Here is a 13,180-nt window from a genome sequence, read left to right as displayed (position 1 = left end):
AACAGCAAAGGGCTGTTTGCAGCCGTAAAGCCCGCAGGGAATCCGTTTCAAAAGTGAATTGGTTTCTAGGTCTGAGCTTAGAAACACTCTGTAAAATATCTGATCTGATCAACATTCGATAACTCTTTACACAATTTTGGTACATAAATTACAGTGACTTCAAGCAGAGTCCAAAAAAGCACAGATAAAAGTCTTCAAACACACAGTCAAACAGTTCTTTCTAGCTTGAAATAAAAAATGCAGTGTAAATAATTACTGATTATTGTCCCGTTTAAGCAACACTTCAGTAGTTTGTCAATGTAAAACTAATTCTAGATCAGATTAAAATACATGATTGGGTACTTTTTATGGTGTAGTACTGCATCATATTGTATACGTGTGGTATGTAAAAATCACAAACTGTGACCATAGTTCCACATAAATGTAATTCAGTTCTCCAGTAAAATAAAAATACAGTAGAAGTATAAAGTAGTACAACAGACAAATTTGTCAGGTCTCATACATTTTCATGCAGGAAAAAAAACCTACTTTGAATATGTGAAAATAGCAGTAGTATATGTTTTAAAAACAAATCCTTCAAAAAGCCTTGTTGTAACTAATCAGTTATACACTTTTCTTTCTGAAGAGATTTCAAAGTAATTTCACCAATTAAAAGGCTGTTTCTGTACAAAAATGTGTGACTGTGCAGATGGTTAGTTTTGGACTGCAAACGTAGTCTAATGATGTAAAATGTTAATATAAATATGGGCATATATAAAAATGATTACCTGTTGTGAGTGAGCTGCGTGCACCACTCGCCCTGAGCTCGTTCATTTTGTTCTTCCAGGGTTGCGCTCCTGGAACGTTGACCTCACTGTTTGCGACCTGGACAAAGAGCTGCAGCTGTTCGAGACCAGACACACTGCTCAGTTTTCGACACAGGTCAAAGGTCGGTCCAGCGCGTTTTGCGCCTTGTCTGTAAATGTAGTTTATGCAGTTTATTTCACGTGGCTGTGAGCTTTTGTGTGTGTGTGTGTGACATTTTGTTGCTTGGAGACAATAGTTGCCAGCTCTGAATTTGTGACGGTATCAGAGTGTAGCTACCTGCATTATCACCCATTCAGCCTCCAGTGATGACTACACTCTTTGACCGGCAGCAGATCAGATTGTATTCATGCTCTTCTGCATGTCTTTTGTCCCCTTTGTCCACATGTGCATTAGGGAAGCTTTAGACGATACATCCCTTATTGATCAGACTCTCATATGAAGGCTGCATCTCAGAGTGGGAATCAATAAGGTCCAAATGTGACAGTGAACACCATCTTACTCAGGGAATAGAAGATCCCTGAGGCCCGGTGATGGATGGTGAATGGAGCCTCTGTTGTAGCTGTGAATGTGTCGGCTCTCTGAGTCGCTGGTCTGCATTTGCCCCAAAAAACCACTTGCGTCGCTCACATGTATAATAACTACGGCATATTTAGCGTCAGCGCAGCTTAGTGGGTTCACGGGAGCTGAGTACATGGAACTGAGCGTTCACTGTGGAGGACTGAGAAAAAGCGGTTAGATCTTGATGCACATCCATCCTCCCACACCGTTCTGTGGCTGGTGGTGTTACGTAAAGCGCAGACATAAGCACAGCTGTTAGTGGACATCAGTGCTGTGTGTATGTTTGTGATGTAAGCATCAAAGAAAAAAAGCAACCACTTCGTGCTGTTTGATTGGTCTGGACTGGGCTATTGGAGGGATGAGGGGACTGATACTGCAGTGATGTAAGTACATTTTGTGGCCCACTGTAGTTCTGTAGAGTTTTGCAGTATTTGTACTTTAACTCTGGGGAGTCAAAGATTCTTACAGTTTGTTTCAATCACACACATTAAGCTCCGCTCAGTTACCTGTGCTAACTAGCGAGCCACTGAGCGGCTGGTTGCTCAGGTGTGTCTTTATGCTAAGCTAATGAGTCTGTCGGGATAATTCATGCCATGAGTATCATGTTTGCATAATATCCCATGACTTCATTCGTCCTCACGTATCTGTAAATAACACATCAACATGTTTTCTGCAAACACTGGACTTCATGTTTTGACCTGAATTCTCCATGAATTACTTTTGCACTTTAGCCAATAAATAACAATTGTCGACTAAATTCCTATCACAGGTTTCATCATGCGCCTCTGCTGTGAACCTGCTGCCTCCTCTTTTTAGCTTATGTTGAACTGAAGCGCAGAAATAGGCTCAGTATGTGCAGCTCACAGTTGCTAGAGATGAGCGGCAAGCAGGGAGCAACGTCTCTGCTCTAAGCTGAAATCTCTCCGTTAGCTGTGGAGAGTTTGACACTGCTGGAACAACGCTGGATGTTTTTTTTACTGTAAAAGCAAATGTAAAACCCGCTTTTGAAGCCTGGCTTTTGATTCATATGTTTTATGTGTATCATTTGTTTTATCAATTACTTTCTTTTATTTTGTTTTGTCGCTTCTCTCATGCTTCATTCATCGTTGTTTTTATTTGTTTTATCTATATTTGAATGTAAATATAATGTGTTTTATCGTGTTCTTATCATTTCTTTGTTAGTCTCAATTCAATTCAATTCAACTTTATTTATATAGCACCAATTCACAACAAAGTCATCTCAGGGCACTTTACAGAATAAAGTCAGAATAAAGTCTCATTGTCTCACAGCCCTATACTTTTGTCTTGTTACCCTCTTTTGGTGCCTTGTTGTTAACTTTACAATTTTTTTTGATAGTCTTCTATTAGAAAATACAATTTTTTTTGTGGGCATTCATATCACAGTTTTGACTGTTTCCGTTTTGGCTTTGCTGCAACTTTCAGCCATGTTTTAGCCAACAACTGCTAAAAGAATTGCCATGAAATTTTTGATAGAGTCTACAGGATAAACCGTAAGAATACTGGTGATTTCTTTACATTTGCTCTAGCAGGAGAACTGAATGTTAAATTAGTTTTTTACATGACAAACAAGTAAAGGAGGTAAAGTGTTGATGTGAAAGCAGTGAAGCAGAATGAGTGTCATGGACTTTGTTTGCTGTCTTCACTTCCTGTCTCAGACTTTTACTTTTGTAACCCCTGTTCCCAACTTCCTGCTCCCATTTTGCAATCTGACAACTTCACACACCTCATTTAGTTCTAACTGTTTTCACCTGCGTCCCCGGTTTATTTAAACCCCCAGAAACAGTCACTTCCTGTCCCGTCCTTGAGTTCATCCTTTGTTTCCGTACTGCGACTCAAGTTTGTCTAGTTTTCTTTAGCATGTTTCCTCGAGTCGTCTTAGTTTTGTCGAGCCATAAGTCCTGTTCATGTTTATCTCAGTTCTGTTACACTTGCTCATATTTCGTTCCTCCGTTTTTCTCAGCCTGCTCGCGGCTTAGCTTCCCTTGGTTTACTGCTCTGCGTTCTGCCCGTTTAGTTTCCCTTTTTTCTTGTTTAGTTTCTCTCAATTCACCCTGCAGGGTTATTTATTTCTAACTCTGGCTCTGCACCTTTGGGTTTGCTTTGTCTTGCAGTCGTGTCTTGAGTTCAGGTCAGGTCTGTCCTCCCTCCTGGAGTGAGTTTTAGTTTGCCTTTCTCAATGCCTTGTGTGGTCCAGTCCCATTCACGACACCTGACAATGTGAGGAGTAAACTTCATTAATGAGCGATCTGGGAGTTCATGTGGTTAAGTCCAGTCATAGATGAAGCAGAAACTGAGACCAGGTTAAATAGCTTTGACAGCGAGGTCAGACTATAACCTCAAGACTTTAAATCTGAAGTCTAAAGCAGCATTTCTATATGTCAGAAAATACACAAAATGACCAGCATAAGAAACCTGGTTACTGACCTGCTGTGTACAACCAGGTAATTGCAGTGAAGATTTCATCTGATATACTGGCTTGTGGAGGGTGAAGCTATCACACACAGCTACAAATTTGCATTGTATCATATGGTGCACTGATCTTATTGATTTCTCTCTCCTCTCCAGCTACAGTAAATACAAAGATGAACGTATAGCGATGTGTGGAGAAATGCATCTCCCGAAAGTGAACATAGCACGTTGCTCAGGGTCCCGAGCAGAAAGCTTGAACACAAAATATGACAACTACCAGTCCGGATTGTATTTCACTAATTTGCAGAATTAGCCTCAACAGTCTGTGGCTCTAAGCACCAACCTGTGTGGATTTTCTAATTTAAGTAATTTAATATGTATCTGTGCACTGCAGTATTGGACTGCTGAGTGGATTCCATAACTGCATTAAAGCACATTATAGAATCCAGTCTGCATTCATACTTCCTATCACATCATAATCATTGACGAGATTTATTTTACGGCTGAATGCTAAGAGCGTACAGTTTGTCCTTACATCTTATGCAATAGCTGCACGATGGAGAGATTAGTTCATCTCCACAGTCATACACACATTTGTCACAACAAAAATCCTTGGCACAGTCGGTGCTTTGAGCCAAACCAAAGTCAGTAGGATTTATCCATCCAGGGTCCATCGGTGTCTTTACAGGAGTTTATGGCAAATAATCAGAATTCGTGTGAGTTGGTTCTGTCTGCATCAAAGTGCTGAGCAGACAAACTGGTCACTGGAATAGAATAAAAAGTAGTTTCTCGGTCACGAATTGCTTTTCATCAATTTGATCTCAATCTGAACCTTGACTGAGCGGAAATATTAGAAATACTGTTTAACAGTTTTCAGAAGGCCTATGCATTTTGGGTTTAGTGCTGGTTCAAATTCCGAGGATGAAAAAAAATGAGCAGTCACACTTCAGTTTAACTGGGCTGCTGAAAAGCGAAAAGTGAGGAAGTTTTTAATATGAAGACAGTCTTTCTGATTTATCTCCAAAAAGACTTTGTGTTTTGACAGCAGCAAGAAAAGCGACAGGAATGAGAAAAAAAAAAAAAACACAGAGTAAAAGTAAAACAGACTTCACATTGCTCATTGACAGAACACACTGAGAATTTTCAGGCTATAAAAATAGTTCACTGAACCTTTGACAGTGCAGAGATTTAAAATGCCAAGTTGCCCGAGGCACAGACTTCAAACAGGCCAACATAAAGAAGCAGCCCCAACTAAAATGGCAGCAGCGCTTTCACTAGAGCCTGGTGGTCGTCTCCTTCTGGTATAAAAAGGAGAAAGCTGCTGTTCCTCTCTGTTCTTATTAATACCAACAAATCCCAGGAAAAGCACTAAAACCAACAACGCTTCCTGAATTCTCTTTAGAAACACGTGTACTATTTTATTAGTACATATATTTTGTTGCAAGGAAAGGATTTGTACCTCTAACCCCCATGTGCTTCTTATTGGTTGTTCGTGATTGTTTGGAGTTAAAAATGGGAGATGAGATATTGACGCACTGTTAGCATATTACAGTTTATTATTTTCAGCATTTTTATATTTGACTCTAAAACCTTAGAGTCACCCTAGTTTGAGCATGTGCCCCAGTAAAACATTCTAGACTGCACATGGCTCTCAACCCTGTGAAACCGGTTCTTAGGTTTGCAGGTTGAGCCAGGTTTTAACCTGCTCCAGCACCAGTGAATAGTGATGCGGCTCACTGATAACAATGGCACAGATGGAATATGTGGAAAAGTTGCTGGTTCTCCTTACATTTAACACGTTTACTGCTTCCCACCTTAAGGCTGACTTCACAGTTCAGCTGGTGGAGGATGAGCTGGGATGAGAGACCTGCGTTCTCTGTTGCTGCTATGCAAAGGTCACATTGGAAAACTGATCAGACTCCGATTCTCCACCGATTCCTATTTACTTTTAACTGCTGTCGTCTCTGAGGGTGAGACGACAAAGCTCCAGCAGCCAAGATGGCAGCAGCCTCCCTGATGGGTGGCACATGTGCTGAAGGACAACCACTGCCCCTTGGCTCCCACAGCTTTCCTGAAGGCCCCTCTGTCTGATTCTGCACAGCTGACACAGTGTCCGCACACTCACTGAACGACCTTTACACAGACAAACGCACACACAAAGGACAGACAGGCTGACGAGCTGAGACAGGGAGGCTGATGCTGTCTGACTAACGCATGGAGGTAAATGTGGGGACATTCAGCAGCAGGACAGCTCAAGGAAAAACCCACCCAGAAAATAATGTACTGTGTCATATGTCTCAGGACTGAGTATGAGACAAAGGGTCCCTGTGCACAGACAGATAAAAGACCCCCCCAACCCCCCGACCCCACATATCGAGAGAGAAACAACAGCCACAGTTCCGGGGTTTGTGTCTGTGCTAATTTGGTGTCAAATTTTTCACATGTTCCTGTTTGTTTTTGATCAGTTTGTGGTCATTTGTGTTGGTGCTGGATCGTTTCTCCAACGTTTGTGGTCACTTTTCAACTTTGATGAGTTTATTTGTGTCTCTTTGGTGATTTTTTTTAATAGTCTGTGGTAATTTTGTAACTATTTCTTTGTCCATTGTTTGTCTGCCATTTAATGGTTTGTGTTCATTGTGCATCTATTTATTGTATTGTGTGTCTCTTTGGTCGTGTTTCAATCATTTGTAGCTATTTTATTTGACTGTGTGACTTCAGCCATTTTCTTCTTGAATTTTAGACCCTTCATAGCTTCTTTTTAGCTCCTTATATATGCTCGCAGCTTACAGTTACTATCAACCCAGTCCTATGAACAGGTAATGGGTGGATCCATTATTCCAGGTCCATTAGTGTCTCACTCTGCTCAGAGCAAACTGTTCCCCGATTCACTGATGAAGCACAGGGACTCTCATGTTTTGTCCCAGGAAAAGGAGGAAGAGGAGGAGGAGGAAAGTGGCGATAATGGCCCCTGTGAAGGCGCCTGTCACCACCAGGATGCATTTAATGACTCAGTGGACCAACACTGCGGACGATATCGATAGCTGATAAATAAAACGTGGTCACGTGAAGCAGCCCTCAGGGGAGATGATGTCAGGGGTGGGCAGTAAAGCTCTGATCATACAGATTAACACGCACTGTACCTGAACATTTTTAGCCCCATATTTATTCTTGTGCCAGTGCATCTGCTCGGAGATCACTGGTGTTGACAGAACTGAGCATGTTTTCATTAATATTGTTGATTGACTTTCATTTCAGGGATTCACATCATCATGCTTGATTTCCAAAATACTTTTAGCCAGAAAGAAAATAATTCCATGCAAACTCCAGCTCTCAGACCAGTTTATATGTTTCCTTTGATCCATTTGATCCATTAGAGATGTTTAATACTGTATCAATGATCTCAATCATACTCAATCATCACTAGTAGCCCTGGTTATAGGAGGCAGTGACTTAGTAACTATCCAAACTAAAGCTGACCAGCTCTGAGAGAATAAGCATTGATTTTGACACTTAGGACTAAGTGAAAAGTACCTTTGTCAGCAAACTGCAACATCAGCAACAACAAAAATCACAAATACACGTTTACATTTAGTCATTTGGCAACGTATCCATCTGTTACCTTTATCCAAATTGACTCATCAGCGAGATGCAGAGCAAGCAAAAAAAGTCAGGCAGAGCAAAGTACCATGGGAAAAATGGTTCTTTTTAAAGAGACATGCCAGACAGGAAAGGAATGACTATTATTATTATTATTATTATTATTATTGCATATTATAATTGCTTTTTTGGAAGTTGGAAACACCTCCATCTGTTGTTTTTCTGTATTTGAGGTGTTTTTAATTTTTTCCTAAATGCTGCAGGTTTGTTTTCTTAATTTGCTCGTGGTGTCTCTTCGCATGTATTCATATAAGCCAGGGTCATAAATCCAGCACAAAATTTAACACTAAACACAAATGTAAAAAAAACATTGGCCTGCTGCTGCTGCGTGATGAAATGCGGTGAATTCACCAGCGTGATCCATGTCCCTGCAGAACATCCGTCGGTCAATCGATGCAAATTTCATGGCCACCGATCAAGCTGCTTGTGTGATTAGCGCACAAATCTGCATGGGATCAAATACGCACAAAGCAGCTGATACGCGATCAACCTCTGGTCTTCGGGGACTTCGGGGCCTTTGTAGAACTGTTCTCTTACCCAAGAAAAACGAACAGTCTCCCTGCAGCCAGACTTTGGATACGCTGGAGCTACAGATCATATGCAGTAGTAGTAGTAGACATTGACAATGCCGGGCTCTGTAGAAAGGGAAAGCTCACAACAAACCATACAGTACTCCTTGATCCCCCCCCCTATAAACCCACCCAGAGGCTGAGCGGCCGTCCACAGGCTATGACAGCAGGCTCAACCTGACAGGCAGAGATGAATGGTGACTGCTACAGTGAAGAAGAATCACCCACAGTCACACTGTACAACGAGATATGCTGGCAGGGGGAGGTGGGGGGGGAGGGGGGGGTGCAGAGCAAACAAGATTCCCAGACTAATGGAGGAAGATGTATCACGAGTTGGCAGTAACGTAAAACTGCAGCGTCAGCAGCAGCAGCAGCTCCTGTGTGTGAGACATCACATCTCTTTTATCTACACTCTGCGAATCTCGTGGGCTTTTTTTGGCAAAGAAGGGGCTGTTACGAGCTGCTCCCCCACACGGCACATGCTGGGCTTACAGTAATCTGTCTCCGAATTGATTTGTGTCCGAGCAGGGCTCAGGTATGCAGCAAATCACAGGCGCGTGCTTTGAGCAGCGATGCCCTCAGGTCACGCCAGCAAGGAAGGGAAATGGGTTGGTTTTGGAAAATAACCAGCGGGGTCACGATGCACAATCTTCTGTCTGTAATCTAAAGGGTGATTAAAATTTCAATGACACACCTTGAGAATTTGCCGGTAAACAGCGTTGGTCCTGGGTGTGGTTTAGGGGAACGTGTCCTGATTAATAATTCAGCAGCTGTTATTGATCTGTCCCTCAGCTTCTCTGCAGCTTCGGAGCATTTCACATGCACCAGACAGAGACACACACATCTGGAATGTGTAATGGAAGCTGCACTATGACAGAACACAGTCTGTGGGGACATTTGTTATGTCCTTGGGTGAAGGACAACTACACTTTATTACCTAAACAGTCTGCTGCAGTCCAGAACAGGAGCCCTGCAGAACGGACTGTTTTTTTTTTAAATTAGTTCAATTTGAATTGACCTCAACTTGTTTTAAATGTCGTATTTACTGAGACGTATCCAAATGCCACATTTCTAATGTTTTGTCCACCTACGTACAGCAGAGGGCAGGGACAGGATAAATGTTCATAATTATAAAACATATGTTTGTCATCTTAATTGGCTGCAATTACATGTGAATAATTTGTCACTTTTTTTATTATAAATGGCTGATAAAAGGATAAAAAACACGACTCCTTTTTAAAAAAAACCCAAACCTTAGTTGTTAATTTACAGTGGTTTATAAAAAACAGAGCTACAGATAAAAGTCTTCTTTTTACATATATTTGTGATGTCATCTGGAGGAGTTTTTCAGCTAGAAGCAGAGAAATATTTTCATACAGTGAAGTCAGCACAGGCTGGGGGTCACCGATGGTAGACCCCAGCCTCTGTTGCTGCTGTGCTGACAGGTCTTTGAGTCCAGCTTTGTCCAGCCAACTGGTCACTTCTTCTATCTGACGGTGGTACATACCGTGCAGGGGTTTGTCCGTCCACCAGGATTCTCGCATCCCTTGCTCCTCTGGTTTCTGGTGCCTGAGGTCTTCACTAAGCACGTCATCACATGGGGTCTTCTTCATGATGTATTCATGGATCTTTGTTGTTTCATCTTGGATAGGGGCTCGACGCTCACTAATCCTTGGCCTCCTTCCTTCCGCTTAGTGTAGAGTCTCAAGATGTTGGATTTGGGGCGTAACCCTCCGTGCATTGTAAGGAGCTTCTCTGTCCTGATGTCTTTTGGCCTGCTCATTATGCCAGCGGGCTACCTGATGACTGGCAGGGCACGTGCCTTACTCTTCGTAGGTACCTGGTAGAAGCTGCTTTCCTTGTGGCCTCTTCAGTTACCATTTGGCCGTGGGATCCCACGGTACGTGTAGCTATCCACAACATCTGCTATCTTGCCTTCTGGTACTACAATCCCCTCAGTTTTGACCACCTTTCCTCCCCTCCTGAGTCAGTCATGAAGCCGTGAGGCTACTGCTAAATGAAGAAGACATTGTGGTTTGTGTGGAAAGTGACGGACCAAGGGACACAGGAATGTTCCCATTTGTGTCATAGCATCAAAATGGTCCATCCCATATGGAATTACCTGACACTCAGAACAGAAACAGCTAATATTAAGGTAAATAGATAATAGATACATATTAATCACATTATCAATACAACATACTTTTTCTTAGGGACCAAGACTCAGAAAACAACAAACGTTTACTTCTAGAAAAGCATTTTCAAAATGTCTGCATCTTCCATACCGAAGTAAAAATAAGCTCCTTTGTTTCGAATACTGGGGAATAGAACATTTGATTTCCCATTTCTTGTAACTCACAGATCTGATCATGTTCTTCGGTACCAGGATAACGTCCTGTTTCCAAATGTAAAGGTAAATGTCTTTACCTTATGTCTGTCTTTATTATTATTCCGAATTTCAATCATCCCCTTCTCTTTAAACAAGCGAAAACACTTTCTTTAATCAAACTAAACTCTTTCGTCTTGAACACATGCTTCCTCACATATATTCAACACCTCAGGATCACTGAGACTACGCTGAGTCTGGTGAATCTGTAAATACATCTTAGATTTGTCTCTCTGGCCAAAATACCACTGCTGCCTCGTCGAGAAAATGCTGTAGCAGCAGCAGCCGGTTACGGGAACGAGACCTCACAGAAACATATAAGTCTTTAAATCCTTAAGAACCACGTGACTTTGACCAGCTGCTGTATGTGTATTAATGGGAGGGGGGGGGAGAGGGCGTGGCAGCCGGGTATCTGAGCTGAATGCTAACAGCTGCCTGACGTTGGTCATCTGAGACGATGCTGCATCAGTGCTGGACGGGATAACCAACATCTAAAATCAGGTTGGACCACTCAGAGTTGCTTTTTTAGATTAGTTACTGTTTGTGGGTCACACGTAAAATAACAAGCCACATCTCAAACCTGCTGTACAGTGTAGTATTTGTCCAGAGTCAAAGATGGAGTAGTGCTGGGACGAAACTTCTGAAAGTTACTGTTAAAATTTCTTGTTGGAAAGTCAGTGAAACAAGTGGAAACTCAAAATGACTTGAAAAATCCCCTACAAAAAACAAGTAAAGACGCAGAAAATGGAACAAAAATATACAAACATTATACGATTTTATGGTGAGATGTGGCTGCTGAGCTCATGCCTGGTATAAAAAGTAAGATGCCACTATTCACTCATTAATGACAAACACCGACATGCAGTTTTGCAGCTAACTAAAAAGTTTGTCCATCTGTCAGAGGTTCAGTCTTTAACAAAGCAAAGAACGTTTGTATCCCACAGAACAGTAACACAGTAAGAAACCAAGCTGAAGACACCTGAGGGGTGAAGCTGTCAGTCGGCTTATATTTAGCTTTTCTACCACCTCTGTGAGCTATTTATGTATCAAAGAAAATCTTTTTTGTTGTGATCCAAAAAAAGCTGGAGACATTTATTGAAAGGACGAAATGTCTAGACTAACTTTGTCTCAGTGTTTTAGGGGGAAGAATGACGGCCACCTCGCTGGATTCGTCTCCCGCTCTGTTTGACAAATGTCATGATTCATGGTTTGTAGTAGGTCACGTTCACAGAGTCTATTTTAGTTCGTCTCTGTCCCACCCAGCAGCAGCTGTTGCAAACGTCCCCGTCCTCTCGCTTCCCACAAAATGATAAAATGTTCAGGAAGGCCGACGCTCGTCCAACTACGAAAACATGATATTTGTTGCCAGTTTGTTGACGCAGGTTCTGTTACAGAGGCATCTTCATCATCATCATCATCCACATAGACAATGTAGTTTGATGGTGGTTGTACTTCACCTCCTGCTTCATTTATTTAACAACTTTAGTTAGATGTTACACATGATGGTGTAATATTATCATCTCCACCTTCACCAGCTGCTGCTTTTCTGTCCCACCTCAGTGACTTTGACCTTTTCATTTCATAGGCTAATTACTATTTTTAAAATTAATTTTCACATTTCAGAGTCGTGGAACTAATCTGGGCTGCATTCAAGACTTTGTTTACCTTTGGTACTTTCACTTGTAGTACTTTCCAGAGAAACTTCCTGTCCTCTGTTAGAAAGACAAGTGACCCACCGTGATGAAGACATAGTAAGACACTGTCCAGAACTTTATTATTGGGTTACAAGTGTGATGATATCAACATTTGACATATGCTCTGGGATATTTTGATCAACACATGGACATCATGCAGCGCTGGAACCCACTGGCTCATTAAGACCAGGTCCAAGATGGTCAAGTCCATTACTGGCATGCTTGGGGGGAGGGGACATGAAATAGTTCAAGTCGTGGCGTGACGTGGGGTTTTATACAGTACTTTTCGTAAGGTTTTTTCCCTTTTCACTTCCCTTTCTTCACCTTGAGTTTTGGAACCTAACTGATATCAATGGTGTCAGTTAAACGCGGCCTTTCTTACAATGGACTAAACAGTAAGAACGTGTAAAAGCCAAATATTACAGCTGAATATCTAACGTGGGCTTCAGTAGTTTTAAACTCCTCACTGACACTTTACGCCTCATCAGGCCGCATCTTGTCCTTGGTACTTCAGGTCCATACTGCTGATCGCACCGCCGGTCCGTGAACGCAGCACGAGCCAGCGGATAGCAGGGTGTAGGTGTGGAGCTGTAGCAGGCCGATCCTTCCTTCATCCACATACGCAGCGGCAGCAGCAGCAGCAGCAGCAGCAGCACCGCCGCCGCCCCTCCTCCTCCTCCTCCTCCTCCTCTTCCTCTCTCTGCTCCATCCACACCACCGTCCATTCTCCGTTTAGATCAGCCTCACACCGGCGGTGGGCATCTGCCTCTGAAGCTGCGTCTCCGTGCTCGGACTCGTAAAAGCGGATCGGACTGACAGAGATTTGGAGGCTCGGCTGCTTGTTTCATAACAGCGCGTCGTCAGTGCGCAGCGTCACCGGAGGAATCTGAGCGCACGGAGTCCCAGTACTGACAGGGCCTGTAGGTGAGGGATCGGGTTCTCAGAGGCCGAGGACCACAAGTACTGTGAGTAAATATGACCCATGGCAACCATTTCACTGCATGTCATTGTTTCCATGTAGAAAATAAAGATCCGGTTCTAAAATCTTCAAATGGTGATATGTGGATATATGGTGCATT

General features: G+C 42.5%; 1 protein-coding gene across 1 annotated transcript in view; it reads left to right on the top strand.

Moving 5' to 3' along the window:
• map1aa (microtubule-associated protein 1Aa) overlaps window positions 1–13,180 on the top strand; it is a 35,269-nt gene that overhangs the window by 263 nt on the left and 21,826 nt on the right. Inside the window, exon 2 of the mRNA XM_067490163.1 lies at window positions 827–928. Within this exon, the coding sequence (XP_067346264.1) occupies window positions 827–928 (102 nt within the window). The remainder of the gene's footprint in view (window positions 1–826; window positions 929–13,180) is intronic.

Source organism: Channa argus, chromosome 2 (assembly GCF_033026475.1).
Source record: "Channa argus isolate prfri chromosome 2, Channa argus male v1.0, whole genome shotgun sequence".
Taxonomy (NCBI): Eukaryota; Metazoa; Chordata; class Actinopteri; order Anabantiformes; family Channidae; genus Channa; species Channa argus.
This window is presented reverse-complemented; position numbering and strand designations above follow the sequence as displayed.